This window comes from Microcaecilia unicolor, chromosome 5 (genome assembly GCF_901765095.1).
Source record: "Microcaecilia unicolor chromosome 5, aMicUni1.1, whole genome shotgun sequence".
In the NCBI taxonomy this organism is placed as follows: Eukaryota; Metazoa; Chordata; class Amphibia; order Gymnophiona; family Siphonopidae; genus Microcaecilia; species Microcaecilia unicolor.
The window spans coordinates 80965085-80985982 of record NC_044035.1 but is presented as its reverse complement, the minus strand read 5'-3'; the positions used below and the strand labels follow the sequence as shown (position 1 = coordinate 80985982).

Genomic DNA, 20898 nt, shown 5'->3' with positions numbered 1-20898 from the left:
AACGCACCACATCTGGCTGCAAAGCCAGGGAAGCACCCTTCAGGCGGCCCCTGAAGCAAGCCAGGGCCGCTACCTGGACTTTCAGGGAACTGAGCGACAGGCCTTTCTCCAGACCTTCTTGCAGGAACGCCAGCACTGAAGAAATTGGAGCAGTAAATGGAGAAAGTGAACCTGCTTCACACCACGCTGCAAAGGTACGCCAAACCCTGGCGTAAGCAGTAGAAGTAGAGCGCTTCCTCGCTCTCAGCAGAGTGGCGATGACCTTGTCTGAGAAGCCCTTCTTCCTCAGACTCTGCCGCTCAATAGCCAGGCCGTAAGACCAAAGGGGGAGGGATCCTCCATCACCACGGGACCCTGATGTAACAGGCCCTGCTCCACAGGCAGTCGCAGAGGTTCGTCCACTGAGAGCCTGATCAAGTCCGCATACCAGGGACGTCTGGGCCAATCCGGACCCACCAGGATTATCCGGCCCAGATGCTTTGCCACCCGGTCTAGCACCCTGCCCAACATGGGCCAGGGTGGGAACACATAGAGAAGCTCTTGTGTCGGCCACTGTTGGAGAAGAGCATCTACTCCCAGGGATTGAGGGTCCCGTCCTCTGCTGAAAAAGCGCGGCACTTGGCAATTGGCCGATGACGCCATCAGATCTAGGCTCGGCTGGCCCCAGCGCTTCGTGATGTCCAAGAACGCCTGAGCAGATAGCTGCCACTCTCCGGGCTCCAAGGCATGGCGACTGAGAAAGTCCGCCTTGACATTCATGACTCCGGCAATGTGGGCCGCTGACAGCTGTTCCAGGTTCGCTTCCGCCCACTGGCATAGATTCATGGCCTCCTTGGCTAGAGGGGCGCTCTTGGTACCTCCCTGGCAGTTGACATAGGCCACAGCCGTGGCATTGTCCGACAGGACCCGTACAGGCTTCAACGCCAGTACCGGGATGAACTCCAAAAGCGCCAACCGAATGGCTCTGAGTTCCAGGAGGTTGATAGACCACTTTACCTCTGCAGGAGACCAGAGCCCCTGCGCTGTCCTTCCCAAGCAGTGGGCTCCCCAGCCCGACAAAGAGGCATCCGTCGTGACGACAATCCACTCCGGGGTCACCAGAGGCATTCCTGCAGACAACTTGTCTGTCTGCGTCCACCAGCTCAGCGCCTTGCGCACTGCTGGGTCCAAGGGAAGGCGCACAGCATAATCCTCCGACATCGAAGTCCAGCGCTGCAGCAGAGAGTGTTGTAGTGGTCTCATATGAGCCCTGGCCCAGGGCACTACTTCCATCGTGGCCGTCATAGAGCCCAACAGCTGCACATAGTCCCAAGCCCGAAGAGGAGAGGCTACTAGGAACTGGTCCATCTGAGCCTGAAGCTTGACAATCCGATTGTCTGGCAGGAACACTCTGCCCACTTGGGTGTCGAATCGAACTCCCAGATACTCCAGGCACTGAGTTGGGCGCAGCTGGCTTTCCTCCCAGTTGATGATCCACCCCAGGGAGCTCAAAAGAGCAACCACCCGGTTCACAGCTTTGCCGCACTCTGCATAAGAGGGGGCTCGGATCAACCAGTCGTCCAGATAAGGATGGACTTGTACTCCTTCCTTCCTCAGGAAGGCCGCGATGACCACCATTACTTTGGAGAAGGTCCGCGGAGCAATAGCCAACCCGAACGGGAGGGCTCTGAACTGGAAGTGTCGGCCCAGTACTGCAAAACGCAGAAAGCGTTGATGAGGAGGCCAGATGGGAATATGCAAGTACGCTTCCTTGATGTCCAAGGATGCCAGGAACTCTCCTGCCTGCACTGCCGCTATAACAGAGCGGAGGGTCTCCATGCGAAAGAGCCTGATTGACCCCTTGAGGTCGAGGATAGGCCGTACAGAACCTCCTTTCTTTGGTACCACAAAGTAAATGGAGTAACGTCCCTTGCCAAGCTGATTTTCTGGCACCGGAACGACCGCACCCAGGCGGATCAGATTGTCCAAGGTCTGCTGCACTGCCACAGCTTGACCGGAGACTTGCAGGGAGAGAGTACAAACCCGTCTCTTAAGGGTCGGCAGAACTCTAGCTTGTAGCCGTCTCTGATGACTTCCAGCACTCAAGCGTCTGAAGTTATTGTGATCCACTCGCCCAGAAACGAGGACAGCCGTCCTCCAATCTGCACTGGGGCGTGGACCAAGGCCCCATCATTGGGTACGAGACCCTAGGGGAGGACCGGAGGGAGCACCTCCGGGACGGCGGTCTCTGCGAAAGGAATGCTGCTTGGGGGAGAAGTTCCTCTTGAAGGAAGAGGGGGCAGAGGAGCCCGACCTGCCCGGGCGGTACCGACGGGCTTCCTGAAACCGTCCTCTGGAGGTACCGGGGCGAGCACTAGCCCGAGCCCTGACCTCTGGTAACCTCTTGCCCTTTAGACGTGCCGAGATCGGTCACGATTTTGTCCAGCTCGACCCCAAAGAGCAGCTTGCCTTTAAAAGGCAATCTAGCCAGGCGGGATTTAGAGGCGTGGTCAGCAGACCTATGCTTCAGCCAAAGCCACCGCCGCGCAGAGATTGTCTGAGCCATGCCTTTAGCTGAGGCCCTCAAGACATCATACAGCAAGTCTGCCAAATAGGCTAAGCCCGATTCCAGGGCCGGCCAATCAGCCCTCAAGGAATGATCCGAGGGGGAAGCCCGCTCGCACCATAGTCAGGCACGCCCTGGCCACATAGGAGCCGCAAACTGAGGCCTGCAAACTTAAAGCAGCCGCCTCAAAGGACGACCTTAAGGCCGCCTCCAATCTTCTGTCTTGGGCGTCCTATAGGGCCGTGCCACCTTCCACCGGCAACGCCGTTTTCTTAGTCACCGCAGTGATTAAAGAAACCACGGTAGGCCACAGATAGGCCTCACGTTCACTTTCAGGCAAAGGATAGAGGCGGGACATAGCCCTAACCACTTTAAGGCTCGCTTCCGGGACATCCCACTGAGCCGAAATTAAGGTGTGCATGGCATCATGCACGTGGAAGGTTCTATGCGGGCGCTTCGTCCCCAGCATAATGGCAGAGCCAACAGGGGCTGAGGGAGAGACGTCCTCCGGAGAGGAAATCTTCAAAATGCCCATGGCCTGCATTAACAGGTTGGGCAAATCTTCTGAGCTAAAGAGCCGCGCTGCAGAGGGGTCATCCGCTCCATCCGAGCGGGGATCCGTCTCCTCCAAGGAATCCGCAAAGGACCGTTGGGAGAACTCAGATATGCTGCCCTCATCTACATCGGAGGAGACAAAGTCCTCCAAGGCCTGGGAATCAACCCGAGGGCGTTTACCTCCGGGGGCCTCAACCTCTTTACCAGACGAGGGAGCAGGGGCAGCGTTTTGCATAAGGAAGGCCTGATGCAGCAGCAAAACAAACTCGGGGGAGAAACCCCGCATACTGTGCACTTCCGCAGCCTGGGCTACAGCCCTAGACGCACCCTCAACCGGCGCTCGCAAGAGCGGGGGAGAGACATGCTGCGCATCCAAGATGGCGTCCGGCACGACACTCCGCGAAGGAGCCGCGCGGGAAGAACGGCGCTTAACTTTAGCCGCTTTGTGCCGTCGCCCAAATTAAGGGCGTTCATGGCATCAATGTCTCCCACCTCAAGGGCGGCCCAAGAAGAAGCCGTCCGAGCCGCGTGGCCGGCCAATATGGCGGAGGCGAGCCGCGGGGAATGGGCGTTTATGGCGGGAAAAACCGCCACACCGGAGAAAGGACCGGGACACTCATCGGTCACGAAACTGTCACCCAACAAGGGCGAATCAGACTTTAAGACCCCCGCATCCCCTCTGGAAGCGCACACGCGATCCGGGGAGCGACTCTTTGCGCCCTCGCCCTCCGACGCCATAGGCCACGTGGAGACCAATCGGGGAACCCCCTGCCCGCTATAAAAGGTAAAAATTACCTGCTGTCCGCTCCGAGCTGTAACGACCTGGTGTCCCAGTGAGTAGCTGCAATAAACGTTTAAATAAACGCCTTTAAGGACGTTCAAAAATTTTTTTTTTTTTTTTAAACGGAGCCAGCGGGAGGGGGGAGAAAAGGAGGGACCTGGCACCACCAGGTTTGCACTTGCTCAAGAAGAGCCCTCAACCCCAGGCACTCAACAAAACCTAAAAATTAGGCTTGGAGGCCTAGCCAGAGCTGCTGCTGTGTGTGACCACCACCTGCTGAGATAGAGAACATACTGAGGAGTTTCCGGCAGCACATGACCACATATAGGGAGGCAAAGTTTGCTCTCTATCTCCACCTGCTGGTAGATGGACACAACCCACCAGTCTATGGATTGATCAGCATGATGATATGGAAGCTCATTAATATAGTACATCTTTACCAGAAGCAGTGACCGACAGGCAGCTTCTGTGCATTAGCAGCACAATCATGTTTTCATGTAGACGGTGTAAGCAGATAAAGCCCATCTGGTTTATCCAGTCTGCCCATCCGCGCAATCTACTCTCTGCCTATCCTCCCTTTAGAAATTCTAGTATGTACTTGTCTCAAGCTGTCCCATAGCGTCTAATGCGTTTTTCCAAGCCACATTGTGGCGCCAGCAGAGATTGAAATCCCGCGGCAAAGCCCCCCATCCCTGCAGGCTTCCCTTAATCCTCGTTCCCGTGCAGCTCTCTTCCATGCCCAAAACCAATCTCAGCGCCTTGTGGAACCGCAGCCGCAGTTGGAGTCCTCCGCTGACAGAGGGCGCTGTTCGCTTTAAGCTCAACGTACGGGTTTTCTCTGATGGGCTTGAGGTGAGAGGTCAGAGAGGAAAGCGTGGCGAACGTGCGGCGGAAGTAGAAGCAAGGAGGTTTGGGTCTTTGGGTAGAAGGCAGCGTGGCTAGTATTGTTAACTGAGCTTGTGGGACTGGTGTTTCGGATTTTCTCATTTTGTCTCGAAAAAGTGGTGACAAGATGAAACAGGTATGGGTAAACGTAGTAGATCATCTGTGTGCTATGGTTCTGTTCAATAGAGTGAATCCCTCTCGAGTAGACTGGTTAGCGAGTGGTATTTTAAATGGTGTGAAATGGGAGTAAATGAGTCCTAGTCGTAACTAGTTACTGGGTGATAGTTGAAATGATGTGAAAGCGCAGCGAGTCCTAGTCTGTTTTTTTTTTAAACACCAGTCATAGGAGCCAACTTTTCAAGATGATTGGGGGTGCTAAGCCCAATGGAAATAACCAATTTCTGGACACGTACAAGGAATTTTCTCAATATTCGGGGTGCTCAAGCACCCACAAAGTCGGCTTCTATGACACAAGTTATCTGTTTAGGGAGGAGTAGCCTAGTGGTTAGTGCAGTGGACTTTGATCCTGGGGAATTGAGTTCAATTCCCACTGCAGCGCCTTGTGACTCTGGGCAAGTCACTTAACCCTCCATTGCTCCTGGTACAAAATAAGTACCTGAACATATCTAAACCACTTTGAATGTAGTTGCAAAAACCTCAGAAAGGCGGTATAGTCCCATTTCCCTTTCCCCTTTAAACGTTATGAAATGGGAGTGAGTGAGTCCAGACTCCAGACTGATTGCTGGGTCACAATTTAAATTGTATGAAATCGGAGATAATGAGTCAGTCTGGTTATTGGATGACAGTTTAAATGGTGTGAAGTGGAGTGAGCGAGTCCTAGTCTAGATTGATTACTGGATATCAGTATAAGTGGTATGAAATTAGATTAAGTATTAGTCCAGACTGGTTGCCAACTTCTGTTATTTCTGAGGTGTGGGTCCTTCTGATAGCATTTTACTTGGCATTTTGAATTTTTATGTTTCAAGTGGTCGGGGATTTTTTATAACACTTTTGTATTCCTATGTTAAATTGACTTGTGGGCGATGCTAAATTTGTGTTAGAATAAGGTTTCAACTAGCTTTTAACTTAGATGACGTTTACATTGAAAATGTAAAAGACTTAAAGAGTTGAGAGTTAATGGCAATTTTCTTATTACTTCAGCCAGAAAATAAATGTTTCTGGATGTAGGTTTACAGAATTTCTCAATCTTAATGGTGTTTCTATGTTGAAGATGGGGTGGGGGAAGGGTATCAAGCTGCATTAGGGCTTTAAGTTGTGTTATTTGCCCCTTAACACAACTTGACAGAATTTACCGTGGTGATATTTAAGTTGCCATGGGTTATATAATAGATGCAAAACATACAAATGTGTGTGTTTCTTCTCATTATTACTACATATTTCTATAGCGCTACTAGATGTACGCAGCGCTGTACACTTAAACACGAAGAGACAGTCCCTGCTGAACAGAGCTTACAATCTAATTAGGACAGACAAACAGGACAAATAAGAAATAAGGGAATTACTAAGGTGGGAATGATAAAGCATAGGTAAAAAGTGAGTAAGGGTTAGGAGTTAAAAATGTAATCCAAAAAGTGGGCTTTTAGATAGGGTTGAAGATGGCCAGAGATGGAGCTTGACTTAACAGCTCAGGAAATCACAGGCATATGGTGTAGCAAGGTAAAAGGAATGGAGTCTGGAGTTAGAAGTGGAGAAGAGTGCAGATAAGAGAAATTACCCAGTGAACAGAGTTCCCGGGGAGTAGTGTAGAGAGAGATTAGGGTGGAGAGGTACTGATGAGCTGCAGAGTGAATGCACTTGTAAGTCAATAAGAGGAGTTTGAACTGTATGCGGAAACCAATTAAGTGACTTGAGGAGATGGGTAATATGAGTATGGCAACACTGGCAGAATATGTCATGCAGCAGAATTTTGAACAGATTGAAGGGGAGAGAAATGGCTTAATGGGAGACCTGTGAGAAGCAAGTTGCAGTAGTCTCAGTGAGAGGCGATAAGAGTGTGGATAAGGGTTCTGGTAGTGTGCTCAGAAAGGAAAGGATGAATTTTGGTGTTATTATAGAGAAAGAAAAGACACGTTTTTAGCAGTTGAATATGTGCAGAGAAGGAGAGAGAGGAGCTGAAGATGACCTCAAGGTTACGAGTTGATTGAGAGAGGGAGGATGAGAATGTTGTCCACAGAGATGGAGAATGGGGGAAGAGGAGTGGTTAGTTTAGGGGAAAGATAAGAAGCTCAGTCTTGGTCATGTTTAGTTTCAGATGGTGGTGAGACATCCAGGCAGCAATGTCAGACAGGCAGGGTGGAACTTTCGCCTGGATTCCTGCTGAAATTTCTGGTGTGGAGAGATAGATCTGGGAGTCATCAGCATAAAGGTGATGCTGAAACCCATGGGATGGGATCAGAGTACCAAGGGAAGAAATATAGATGGAGAAAAGAAGAGGTCCCAGGACAGATCCCTGAGGTACCAACTGATAGTGGGATAGAAGTGGAGGAGGATCCACCAGAGTACACATTAAAAGTACGATAGGAGAGATAAGAAGAAAACCAAGAAAGAACAGAGCCCTGAAATCCAAGTGAGGACAGCATATGAAGGAGTAGGCAGTGATCAACAGTGTTAAAAGCATCAGATAGATCGAGAAGGGTGAGGATAGATTAGAAACCTTTGGATCTGGCTAGGAACAGGTCATTGGAGACTTTAGCAAGCGCTGTTTCATTAAATGAAGAGGACGAAAGCCAGATTGAAGTGGATCAAGAATATCATCACATGACTTGCCGTGATACTTTGCAAGAAACATTAGGGCCAAAAAATCACAGTAAAATAATACCAGCTTTTGGCAATGCTCCGAGGCCCAGCTGAGCAGGGTTCCCTCCCCCCCAGCTCCATGCCCTCCCTCCCCCTGGCAGAAGTCCTACTTACCCCCCACACCCAAAAGATCGTAGCACCCCCCTCCCACATAACCCTATACCCCCTAAGTAGGCTACCTTCTTAACTATTGGTGATCCAGGGGTTCTTCTAGCAGGTGCGATGCCAAGTCTGGTGCTGTGTGCAAAATGGTGCCTCTAGCTGTATAGGCACTTCTGTCTTAAAGAACTTTGGCTGAGGCCCACACTTCCAGTAACAATTTATTTTTTTCCAGACAGAGGCCCACACTTCAGTAACAATTCATTTTTTTCCAGACAGATCACTTTTGTGATGAATACATACAGTGTTATGATGTAACATGTTTCATGGATAGAATTTAAAGGAGGTCAGGAATTTCTGCAGTAAAGAGAAGTTATTGAAAATCAGTATCACCTGCCTGCCATCAAAGGCCCTTATATAAACTGTGGTAATCTTCTGGTGGTGATAGTCATTTACTTCTGGTTTAGTGCAGCGCCCTGACAAAATAGCCTTGTAACAAAATGGCCCCTTACTACTACTACTAATTATCATTTCTATAGCGTTACTAAACGTACGCAGCGCTGTACACTTGAACATGAAGACAGTTCCTGTTTGACAGAGCTTACAATCTAAGTAGGACAAACAGGACAAATAAGAGATAAGGGAATTACTAAGGTGGGGATGATAAAATAAGGGTACTGAACAAGTGAGTAAGGGTTAGGCGTTAAAAGCAACAAAATAGCCCATAGCCCTTCACAAAAATAAGTATAGTAAAAAGTCTCTCCTTCCCTATGGGGGTCCAGCTTCTCTTCTCCCTCTCTTTCCCCCACTCCCTCATCTGAGCTCTCTCTTCAACTCCCTCTCCAGTACAGCATCTTTCTCTCCCCACCCCCATGTTTTGTCATCTCTGTCCTATTTCCCCCTTACCTGCATTCTGGCATCTCTCTCCCTTTTTCCCCTTCCTGTAGTCTGGAAATGCATCTCTTACCGTGTGTCCAACCTACCTCCCAACATAGTCCAGCATGTCTCCTCCTTACTCCTGCCGACCCTCCGTGGTCTTGCATCTCCCTCTATCTTCTCCCCCTTCGGCAATCCTCCAACATTCCTATGGGCCACCGGCAGCGTCAACAAGCTGCATTGGCTGGCCCCAGAAGTGTTCTGTCTGTTGTGTTCTGCCTACATTAACATAGGAAGTTGTATCAGATGAGTGGGGCACAACAGAGGGAGTGCTTCAGGGGCTGGCCAAAGCAGCTTGTTTTCCTTGTTGGCACTCGTGGCGGCCCATAGGTACTTTAGAGAATGCGGGGGGGGGGGGGGGGGGGGGGGGGGGGGGGGGAGGGCAGAGAGATAGGACTTTTCCTCCAGGAACTTGTCCAAACCTTTTTTTAAACCCAGATAAGCTAGTCGCTGTTACCACATCTTCTGGCAAAGAGTTCCAGAGCTTAACTATTCATTAAGTGGAAAAATATTTTCTCCTGTTTGTTTTAGAAGTATTTCCATGTAACTTCCTTGAGTGTCCCCTAGTCTTTGTACTTTTGGAACAAGTAAACAATAGAAAACAAACAAAATAAAACATGGAAAAGAAAATAAGATGATACCTTTTTTATTGGACATAACTTAATACATTTCTTGATTAGCGTTCGAAGGTTGCCCTTCTTCGTCAGATCGGAAATAAGCAAATGTGGTAGATGACAGTATATATAAGTAAAACATCCAATAAAAAAGGTATCATCTTGTTTTCTTTTCCATGTTTTATTTTGTTTGATTTCTATTGATTACCTTTAAAAGTAGACTAACACAGCTACCACACCACTCTGGGACAAGTAAAAAAAAAAAATAGATTCACTTCTACTCGTTCTACACCACTCAGGATTTTGTAGAGCTCAATCATATCTCCCCTCATCTGTCTCTTTTTCAATCTGAAGTACCCTAACCTCTTTAGCCTTTCATATGAGAGGAGCTCCATCCCCTTTACCATTTTGGTCGCTCTTCTTTGAACCTTTTCTAATTCTGCTATATCTTTTTTGAAATGCGGCGACCAGAACTGAACGCAGTACTCAAAGTGCGGTCACACCATAGAGCGATACAGCAGCATTATAGTATTTTTGGGCTTATTCACCATCCCTTTCCTAATAATTTCTAGCATCCTGTTTGCTTTTTTGGCCGCCGCCACCGCACACTGAAGATTTCAGCGTATTATGTACAACGACACCTACATCTTTTTCTTGAGTGCTGACCCCCACGGTCTGGGGAAAGTATCTTCCGGTGCCCTCTTCAACTGCTTTCATCTTGGAAAATGGCCATGGTTAAGCTGTTAATGAGTTTAGGTTTAGAGATTCTTTGTTTGAGGGTGTACTTGTACCAGGGTTCCTGGGCTCAGGGGTGCCTAAGGAGGGAGTCTCTGTGTTGAGAGATTCCCAGGGCAGTGGGGTCCCAGAACCAGAGAGCTTCCATGTGAAAAAGGAGGTAAATCTAGAAATGGGTGAATTTCTTTGTAAATACAATTAATAAATCTCAAATAAAAAGAAATGTGTGGAGATAGAGGGACAAGTAAATTTTACTTTCATTTTAACTTTGAAGTTTAGCTTGACTTTTTTTTAACGCTTTCGTTTAATGCTATGTTTTAAACGTTTTATTTTAGTGTGGATTTTTACGTCTCTGCATTTTGTATATTATTAGTTAATTTCAGAAGCATGCTAAAAACAAATTAGTGCAAAAGTGAAAAAAATGGCATTAAAAATCTAATGCAGGTTTTAATGTTATTTTATTGAATAATGCTGAAAGTTTTTAATATAAGCCAAGCATAAAACAGCTGTGGTCCAGTTTCCCCAGTTAGAAAGCTGATTCTGTATTAACTGTTTTTCAGCCTTTCCCTAGGACTTAGTGGAAGATTGTGCTGAAATTTGTGGGGGAGGGTGTGGTGGTCCTACTCCTAGTCCAGTTTCCTGATGGTTGTGTTAGCTACAGCACTTACGTTATTCCACTTGTTGGAGTCTGGAGTCTTATGGATCGTCTTAAAGGGACAGATGGCACGGTGCCTCATCCAGCCCTTGTAGTATGAAGTTTGCAATATATGCAATAAACAGATTATCAATTTCAGAGAGAGCTACAAGAAGCTATCTGAACATTTCAGCTGCAGATAACCTAAAGAATAATAAACCTAGTTGTCTTTTTTTTCCCTTCTGCTGGTTGAACATTCTGTGTTTGTAAAATTGCTTAAGGCTCCTGGTTAAACACTGTGTGCAAACAGTCAAGAATTTGCACTTACTTGAAGTATGGAACTCTTGCAGTAGCATGTTGAGGTGAAACAAAATATGTGTTATTTGACATTTTTATTTTCAGAGAAGGAATACCAAAAAAGTTCCAAGCTTTCGTAAATTACTGAAAACCAGTAGACTGAAGCTTGAAAACAAACTCAAGAATAAACAGTTCAAGCAGCAAAGTAGTGCCAAGAAACACCGAAAGGAACAGAAGCAAATCAGAGAAGCTCTCAGAGATGCCAAAGCCAGAATCCCTGTTCCATTGGAGAAGTACAAGAAGAAACAACCAGGTACCTTTTTTATTTTTGTCAAGTAGCTAGACCAGAGCATGTGCCAGCTGTCACTTCCCTGTGACTGCTCCTGGTGTCCCAGTACTTCCAAGATTTGGGGAACGCTGATGCAGGTTAGAAATGTTTCTTTCATTCCTTCACTTTCTGTTGATGTCCTTCTGGGATAATGTCTCCAAATGGGTTAATTTTGCTGATACCATGATAGGAGTGACAGGCAGAGCATTTTTCTGCAGAACATAATGGTAGCATCAGAAAACAGTTTTGTTTTCCAGTTTTCAATTATTTTATAATTCATGCAGTATTGATGAGAATGCAGCATAGCACCTCTTGATTGAAATTGCAGTGGTGTACTTATGAGCACACAAAAGGGAAAAAGTTAATAAAAATTAGTCTAGCATGGCTAAACAAGCTCACTATTTGAGGAGAAAGATTCAAGTCACAGCACAAAGGAAATAGTTACCAGTCATAAATTCATAAATGGATATTGCAAGAAATACAGAGTTTTCCCAAAGCAGTCCTCGGTCTGGAGAGGTATCAGCTCACGCTTATTGAGAACATAGCCGAAGAAGGGTCTCGATTGTTCACATATTATAACTTTCACATTCTTATGTGGTCCAATAAAATCACAACCTACAAAATCCAGGGTTAGTATGACTGTTAGAACTCTACACCAGTGTTTCTTGACCCAGTCATGGAGAGACAGAGATCCAACCAGTCATGTTTTCAGGATACACACAGTGAATATGCTTGAGAGAGATTTGCTTACGATGGAGCAAATGTATGCAGATTTATCTTATGCATATTCATTGTACATTTCCTGCAAATCTGACTTGATGGGTGAGCCCTGAGGACTGCGCTGAGAAACCACTGCTCTGCACTGTTTGCTTATCTAAGTGTATGAAATGCTGCAGAAACTTGTCAGGTGGTGTCAAAGAAATATTTACCTCTGCCTTACTTTCCTCTATTTTTACTCATTTATTATTTTCTTTCAGATGGTATAGCACCTCAGTTGCTGTTACATTGTAGATGAGAGATATTTGTTTATTTATCTTTTAAGCTTCCAAAACTTCTGGTATTTAAAAAAGAAGCCAGTAGATATTTTTTGTTCCTTTTCACTATTTTTTTTTTGTGGTTATTTTCTTATTTAGCTCTTTATTTGCGCATTTTATTACTCTTTACTTTCTCTTTCTCCCTTCAGGCCCTATTCCATTTCCTTAAGGCATTCTTTCCCATCTGCCCTCTTCCTTTAGCACACTGGGACAGAGGGAGGCCCGTGCCAGGCATTTTGGCCTGTGTTCACTGGGTTCTCAAGCCTCCTATATAAGATGAGTCTTTGTTCTCTGGGTCCCTGCAGTTGGTGATGACTCATCCACCCGGGACCAGGTTTTTCTAGCTCTGAAAGAAATTGTCAGTATCCTGTGTCTTTGGATGATAAGTGCCCTACATATTTATTATGTGATTGATATTTGCACATCAGTTTTCCAGTGATGAAGGGACAGAAAGGTATCAAAATGAAGGGAGAAAAAACACTGGTGAAATGAAAGTGGAAATGGCTGGAAGGAGATCTTTATTGTCCCTCTGTTGGATTGCATTCAGAACTATTAGCAGGCCAAATAGTTTTCAAAATCATCTTGACATTAGATTTACAGATTATTCTTTCATAAGATTCCATTTGCACTATTCTTTATCCTAGTTACACAGACTTGATATTGAAGTTTTTATTCACAACTGTAGAGTAGTTCACTTATTAGGGCAGTAGAGCTCTGTCTTCTGTTGTCTTTCTCTGTTCCTGTATTTCTTTATTCTTGGTGTTCTGTAGTGTTAGATTACTGGATCTGTATGTAGTCCTCCAGCAGAATAAATATGGTACTTTATCCACTTTGCTATATCACTGTATCTGAAAACAGAACGGTCTACAGTCTAAATATAGCAAGAAAAGAGCTCTATAATGTAAAGAGAGAAAACAGAGAGAAACGGGGAGGGAAGGGCCAAGGAGAGAAAAAGACAAATATAGATCCCATGACTGCCACTTTCACTGTGTCCAACAAGGCTTGCTTAAACAGCCAGGTCTTAATGGCTACTTAGGTAAAGAGAGTTTGGCTCTTGTTTCTAATGGGAGACTGTTCCAGGTGGTTGGAGCAAGGAAATAGAAGGCACTGTGCCTTGTGCTCTTCTTGGACCCGGAAGGATTATTTGATGATTGTTCATAGAATGTAACATACACAGGAAAGGGAAGTAGGGGCATAGTGAGACAGGAGAGTTGCGGAGGCAGTCCAACATGAAAGGCCTGAAATGCTAATAGAATGTTCTTGTATTGTACCTGATAAGCAACTGGAAGCCAGTGAAGATGCTTCAGAAGCTGTGGCACACCATCAAACTTCCCGGCACTGCAGATAACTCTGATAGTAACATAGTAGATGACGGCAGAAAAAGACCTGCACGGTCCATCTAGTCTGCCCACGATAAACTCATATGTGTATACCTTACCTTGATTTGTACCTGTCTTTTTCAGGGCACAGACCGTATAAGTCTGTCCAGCAGTATTTCTCGCCTCCCAACCACCAGTCCCGCCTCCCATCACTGGCTGCGGCACAGACCCCGTATAAGTCTGCCCTCCCCCATCCTAGCCTCTCAACCACCAACCCCTCTTCCCCCCGCCACCCAATTTCAGCTAAGCTTGTTGTGTTAGTTGTGTTTTGTAATGTCTGAAGTTTCTTGATGGAAGCCTGGGCAATTCCAGCAAAGATAATTTTATAGTAATTGATTTTGGATGTGAATAGAGAGAGAATTGGACCATGGAAAGTATCATGATCAAAAATTTGCAAACTAATAGAGCTGTCAAGAGAGTAAAGAAACAGGATTTGACAAGGGAGGAAAGAACTATTGAAAAAGTTAGCCTGGAATTGATGAGAACCCTTAAGTAGTGAAAAGAACTAACGTTTGTAACAGATCTACCTAAGAACATAAGATCAATGGTAGGACTGTTCAGGCAACCTGTAATTGAACATGTGACAGTGTTGTTTTCTGGGTTAAGGATCTGAAGAAGCCAGTGGGACACAGTGTTGAGGCAAGATTGTACAGGAACAATATTTGGCAGGTTTAATCAGTGTAGTAGACCAGAAGGATGTCAGCATAAATATATGCTGAAATGCAGAAATTCTCCGAACGAGAGAGGCCAATGCACTTAAGAAAACACTAAACAGAAGTGGGGAAAGTACAGAGCCTTGGGGAACCCCACAGTGAAGCTGCTGTGGGGAAGATTCGGCATAAGAAACCATGGCTACTTAATGGTGGGATTGCAAAACAAAAACATATCAATGTTGTAGAGCACAATTTTCTCTTTCAGATGATACTGTTCACAAGCTGATTCAGACAGACTTTCTTTTTTAATAATTGGCTTTGAACTTTGGTACATTTTACCATTTGCGCTGACAGTGCCAACTTTGAAGAGATCCTGCAGGGCGGTTATATATGCTGGTTAGTTGCAAATCTGGCAGTATTATGTCCAGCACAAGCATAATGCTTGTTCAAAATTTCAAGTCCGTATCTTTGTTTGCATGGAAGTTGTTGCGGTCTGAATATTGGTCCAAATATGTTCCGATGAGTGGCGACCAATTTTGATGCACACTTTGAGTCAACTTGTTTTACTCGATTTTGCATCCATAATGTTAAAATGTATTTCATCGGAATTAGCATCAAAAACTGTACAGGATTTGAATTTTTTAGCCCTTCCTATAAATGTGTTTGGATTTTATTAGACCCCAAAAATGGCATTTTGGTAAATGTTGCGCGCTCATGAACTGACAACCTTTCAGAAAAGGGGGTCTAGCTCTGCAAATATTGCAGTTAGAGACCTCAAATTTTGGGAAACTTCGTTTAACACCTGACTCGTGCAACAGATAAAATTTGAACAAAATTGGAGACATGATGGTGGGAAGGTTTAGACCACTTGGCATGGAATGACCCAGACCAAAATAAAGAAACCAAGGTCAGAGCAGATAGTGAAATTGGTGAGTCGGATAAAGATAAAACCAGATCAAGGGTATGACTCGCTTGATGTGTCGGACAGGTTTAGACCCAGTTCAGCTAAAAAAGATAGAAAGTGAGCAGGATGAGGGAAGTGTGGACTATTGACATGTACATTGAAATCACCCAGGGCCACAAGATTCTTATACCCAAGGGAGGGCATCAGTTAGGGATGCCCTTTCTCATGAGTTTGAGGAAAGAGATGGGAAGCACCAAATGCATGACCTGCTCCTTGGGTGCGTGCCCACAGTGTGAAATGCTGCAGATAGTTAACATAAATACTGTGGTGAGAGAGTTCATGTGGGATAGTTTACATAGTAGGAGTGGCGGAGCATTCTACAGGAGACCGGTGCAAATAGCAGTCAGGGGAGGATGAAACCCTATGAGATAGGTACACAACAATCATGCAAACAAGTTCAGCAAAGAGCATAGAGAGTAATAAAATGGCACAGATGGCTAACTTAAATACTGTGGTGAGAGAGGAGTTCTGGGAGAGCTTACCTTGTTGCTTTCTTTGTCATTCCATTCACTCCCATTTTTGGATTGCTGTCGTAGCTCCTCCCTCAGTTTTTCATGCTCACTTATTTCCAACTGATTAAAAACTCTGATCTTCCAAACTTTGAGTTGAATTTTACAGTGACCAGAAAGTAAGGATTCCTTCCCTCACCCTTTTCCATTCATTGCTTTGCAAGCTGTGGTACTTTTTCTTAGGCCACTGTGAGAATGGTCCAGAGATAATCTAGATGAGCTTTTGAGACCTCCTTGGTCCCTTCTTTACATACGACTCGTATGATATGGTTTTCCAAGTTTAACATAGACTGTGGATCAGAATTTAAAACTGGTATGGAATTTCTGTGGGAAGCTTATGGTAGCGTTAACCTGAGTCAGTGTCTGTAGGCGATGTACACATGTTTTGTGTTTGCTTTTCCAGAGAGCGATATATGAAGTTCATTAAACATTATCTTTTTCTTCTTGTGGCCCAGTTGAAGAGGATGAGGAGGAAATGGAGGAGGAATCTCTTCCTCTGGATATGTTGGAGGAGGATGACCTTCATCTGATGAAGGAAATGGCTCAGAGAGCATCCTTTGTAACCAGAGTTCTTTCTTCTAGGTAAGTATCATCCATTTATTTTCAAGGGTCTCAGCTGCCTTAGAGATACATTGGACAGGTCCAAGTTGGGATTAAGAAGGGTGACCTAAATTTTTAAAGCTTTTATTTATAAAATTTAATACAGTGACATCACATCACACTGAGTGGTCAAATATATCAAACAAAACTAAGGAAACAAAACAAAAAAAAACAAAACAAAGAACCAAACAAGGCAGATGACATTTAATGTGAGCAAGTGCAAGGTGATGCATGTGGGGAAAAAAGAACCTGAATTATAGCTACGTCATGCAAGGTTCCACATTAGGATAATACACTTAAACCTTCTGCTTAGTGTGCTGCTGCGGCTAGGAAAGTGAATAGAATGTTGGGTATTATTTGGAAAGGTATGGAAAACAGGTGTGAGGATGTTATAATGCCGTTGTATTGCTCCATGGTGCGACCGCACCTTGAGTATTGTGTTCAATTCTGGTCGCCGCATCTCAAGAAAGATATAGTAGAATTGGAAAAGATGCAGCGAAGGGTGACTAAAATGATAGCAGGGATGGGACGACTTCCCTATGAAGAAAGACTAAGGAGGCTAGGGCTATACAGCTTGGAGAAGAGACGGCTGAGGGGAGACATGATAGAGGTATATAAAATAATGAGTGGAATGGAACAGGTGGATGTGAAGCGTCTGTTCACGCTTTCCAAAAATACTAGGACTAGGGGGCATGCGATGAAACTACAGTGTAGTAAATTTAAAAGAAATCGGAGAAAATATTTCTTCACCCAACACATAATTAAACTCTGGAATTCGTTGCCGGAGAACATGGTGAAGGCGGTTAGCTTAGTGGAGTTTAAAACGGGGTTAGACGGTTTCCTAAAGGACAAGTCCATAAACCACTACTAAATGGACTTGGGAAAAATCCACAATTCCAGGAATAGCATGTATAGAATGTTTGTACGTTTGGGAAGCTCGCCAGGTGCCCTTGGCCTGGATTGGCCGCTGTCGTGGACAGGATGCTGGATTCGATGGACCCTTGGTCTTTCCCAGTGTGGCATTACTTATGTACTTACGTACCAATTCACCCACAATCTAGGGAGCCAAGACACACAATTGTAAACCTAAGCTGATACCAGTACCATAAATAAACCCCTCAAGCAGGACTTAACTAATGCAAATAACTCCTGGTAAACTATTCAGGTAACAAAATCACAGTCACTCCACAATGAATATTCATATATTGCAGTAGACACAGTGCATGCAAATATCTCTTATGAATATTCATTGTGGATAGCCTGAAAACCTGACTACCTGGGGTGCCTCCAGGGCCAGGTTTGGGAATCGCTGATCTAGATGCAGGAAATAATTATTCATAGGTGTCACAAGTAGTACATTAGTGTGTTATCACTACATGATATTCAGAAAGAAAGGAAAAAACTTTGGACAGCTCCAATTTAAATTCAATGAGCTCAGTCTTAGCATAAAAAAACCCTTCCAATTTGGACCTGTGGTTATATACTTTATCATCAACATTTCATTAACTTTTCTTCGATTATATAGGTCAGTGTTGTTTTATATCTTGTCCGTATCCAACAGTGGCCAGTGTTTCACTTTGCTGCTTCAGGGCACCATGGACACATGAGGCAACTTCCTCTGTGCACTCCCAGTCCCATCATGTAAGGTCTTATGGGATAGCACTGGGAGTGCACAGATTAAGTTGCCTCGTTTGTTAGTCCATGCCTATGATAAGACTTTGAGCTCACTAAATTTAAATTGGGGCTTTCTGAGGCTTTTTTTCCTTCCATATTTTTAATATTATATAGTGATAATGTAGTAGTGGCACCTATGAATAGATAACTATTTTCTGCAGTAGATGGTGGCATGATTGTGGGTCTTTTTTACTAAGCTGCGGAAGTGCCTAAGCATGCCCAATGTGCGCCAATTCAGAGTTACGGCCCGGCTACCGTGTGGCCCTTGCGGTAATTTCATTTTTTGGCGTGCATCTGCTACACGTGTCCGAAAAATATTTTTTCTTTTCTGGCGTGCATCAGCTATGTGCGCCAAGTGGCATCTGACACACGTAGGTCATTACCCCTGGTTACCGCATCAGTATTTACTGCTGGCGGTAAGATCTCAGACACAAATGTATTTTTGCTTTGGTTTTTGATGTGCAGTTATACATTTTGACCATTCTGCCTTTTATTTGTAGCCTTGTTTCCGTGTCACTTGCAGCAGATGAATCCAGGAACTAGTGGTTAAGTCTGCCTACCAGCAGGGGGAGATAGAGACACACTAACTGAGGAAGGATCTGGCCGTCTGGCATCACTGCCTTTAGTTTGTTTATCTCTATCTCAGCAGGTGGTGGACGGCTTTTTCTCCAGCTCCTGGGCCCAAGGCCTCTGAGGGTGCTCCTGGGCCAGTGGCCAGTTTGAGCAGGGGGTGGCGGAATGGTGGTGTCCCCTTTGGCAGCATATGCAGTTGCTGGGTCCCTGCTTCACCTCAAATTCCCTCTAAATAGGCTTTTGCTGTTCCTTTCCTTCCCTGTTTGTTTCTGCCTGCTCACTAAAAAAAAAAAAAAAAAGAGAGAACCATAGAATTTATTTAAAAGAGAAACAGAGAAGCACGGGGAAGTGTGTTTTTGCTGAGAGCAGGTTTGTGTTACTGTTGTCCGAGTCCTGCTTTCTGTTGCCTGCCTCGAAGTGGAGTCGGAGAGTTTTTTTTTTTCTTCGGCTCAGCTGTCAGTTCCCACGCTTTCCTGGTTCGGGGTAAGTCCTGCTGGGTTCCTGTTCGGAAACAGGCGATGGCAGCGGAGGCGGTAAAACGCTGTTCCCGATGCGGGAAACGGCATTCGGCGGCAGGCCTTTGCATCGTGGGGTGCGCTAATTTGGCAGGACTCGACAGAGCGGTGGCCACCCCGCCCAGAGCCTGGCGATTCTCGCGCCATTTTGCGATCGGTTGCGACACCGGCTCTGGTAGCGGTTTTGGGCAAAGCTTCTTCTCCGCTAGTAGGGAATTGGGGGGGGGGGGCCGTCAGGCACTGTGGGCGGTGGTGCAAGTGCCACGGCTGCGACCTCCATTGCGAGGGAGGGGTTTTTGCCAGAGTTTATTTTGCTATTCCAAGCATTTTTGTTGAAAAGGGCCTTGCCCCCCCCTCACATGGCTGCGACAGCTTCAGCCTTTGATTCTCTCAGGGGGTCTGGGGGTAACCAAGAGATTTTGGGGTTTTCCCCAGAGGATTTCTCCTCCCTTAAAAAGCCTAGGCTTTCTTTGGGGTCTGAGGAGGGGTCCTGCATACTTCCTCCATGGTGGCTCTCTTGGAGCAGACGGGGGTGGAGGACGGTATCCTCATTGACCAACCGGAGGACTCTTCCACCGTGAGAATTTTCCATAAGGAGGAGTTGTCCTCCTTTATCTCTCAGGTGCTGGAAGTCTTGAATATAGAGGACCCTGAGGTTGCGGCTTCTGAGGCAGTCAACCCAAAGATGGCTAGTACCAGACGACCTTCTAAGACTTTTCTGGTACATGAAGCTATTGAAGAGTTGATTTTGGCTCAGTGGGCGGATCCGGATGGGGGGCTGAAAGTAGCCAGGGCTATGGCCAGGCTGTATCCGGTTTCAGCGGACCGTTTAGAGCAGTTTGCTCTACCTAGGGTGGATGCCCTGGTGATGGCGGTCACTAAGAAGACTATACTCTTCCAGTGGAAGGTGGTGTGACACTTAAGGATATGCAAGACAGATGGCTAGAGGCCTCTTTAAAACGTGCCTTTGAGGTGGCCGCTTTGACACTTCAAGCTTCTGTTTGTAGTTCTTATGCGGCTAGAGCTTGTCTCAGTTGGCTACATTTTGTCATGGATTCAATTTCGGAGTCTGATATGCCAGGAACTCCTCAGATGTCGCTGATGGATATTGGGCTGGCGTACTTGGAGGATGCCTTGTATGATTTGGTCTGTGCTTCGGCCAAACTCATGGCCTTGACTGTTTCCTCTCAGCGTCTTCTGTGGCTCCGTCATTGAGCCACAGATATGGCCTCTAAGCAACGGCTCATTAAATTGCCTTTCCTAGGGAAATTGCTTTTTGGGGAAGACCTAGAAAAGATTGCTAAAGATTTGGGGGATTCCAAATCTCAGCGTCTTCTGGAGAATAGACCCAAGTCTACTTCCAGGCAGGGAGCCTCGAGGTCACGTTTCAGAGAGATGCGACGGTATCGCCCGGGGCGGTCCAACACAGCCTTTCAGCGTCCTCGTTTTGGGCAGTGTTCTTCCTTTTGCAAGAAGAAGTGTCCGACTGGACCCCCCTCTCATCAGGGGGCGCCTTCTTGGGCCTCCCAATGATGGGGCGCAGGTCCACTCGGGAAGAGAGCAGATCAGTGGTCGGCTTTCTCTGTTTCTTCCAGAGTAGGCCAGAATTACTTCGGACCAGTGGGTTCTCGATGTGGTGCGAGAAGGTTACAAGCTAGAATTCTTCTCTCCCATCACAGACTTTTTTTCTGGGGTCCCGCTGTGTATCGCGGGCCAAGAGGACAACGGTTCTGCAGTGCTTGCGAGACCTGCAAAGGATAGGGGCTATCGT

General features: G+C 46.0%; 1 protein-coding gene across 2 annotated transcripts in view; it reads left to right on the top strand.

Moving 5' to 3' along the window:
• Positions 1–4773: 4773 nt before the first annotated feature.
• NOC3L (NOC3 like DNA replication regulator) overlaps positions 4774–20898 on the top strand; it is an 85282-nt gene continuing 69157 nt past the window's right edge. For both annotated transcript variants that reach the window (XM_030203043.1, XM_030203042.1), the window contains exons 1-3: positions 4774–4902; positions 11004–11211; positions 16221–16347. In XM_030203043.1, coding sequence (XP_030058903.1) covers positions 4894–4902; positions 11004–11211; positions 16221–16347 — 344 coding nt within the window. In that variant the 5' untranslated portion in view covers positions 4774–4893. The remainder of the gene's footprint in view (positions 4903–11003; positions 11212–16220; positions 16348–20898) is intronic.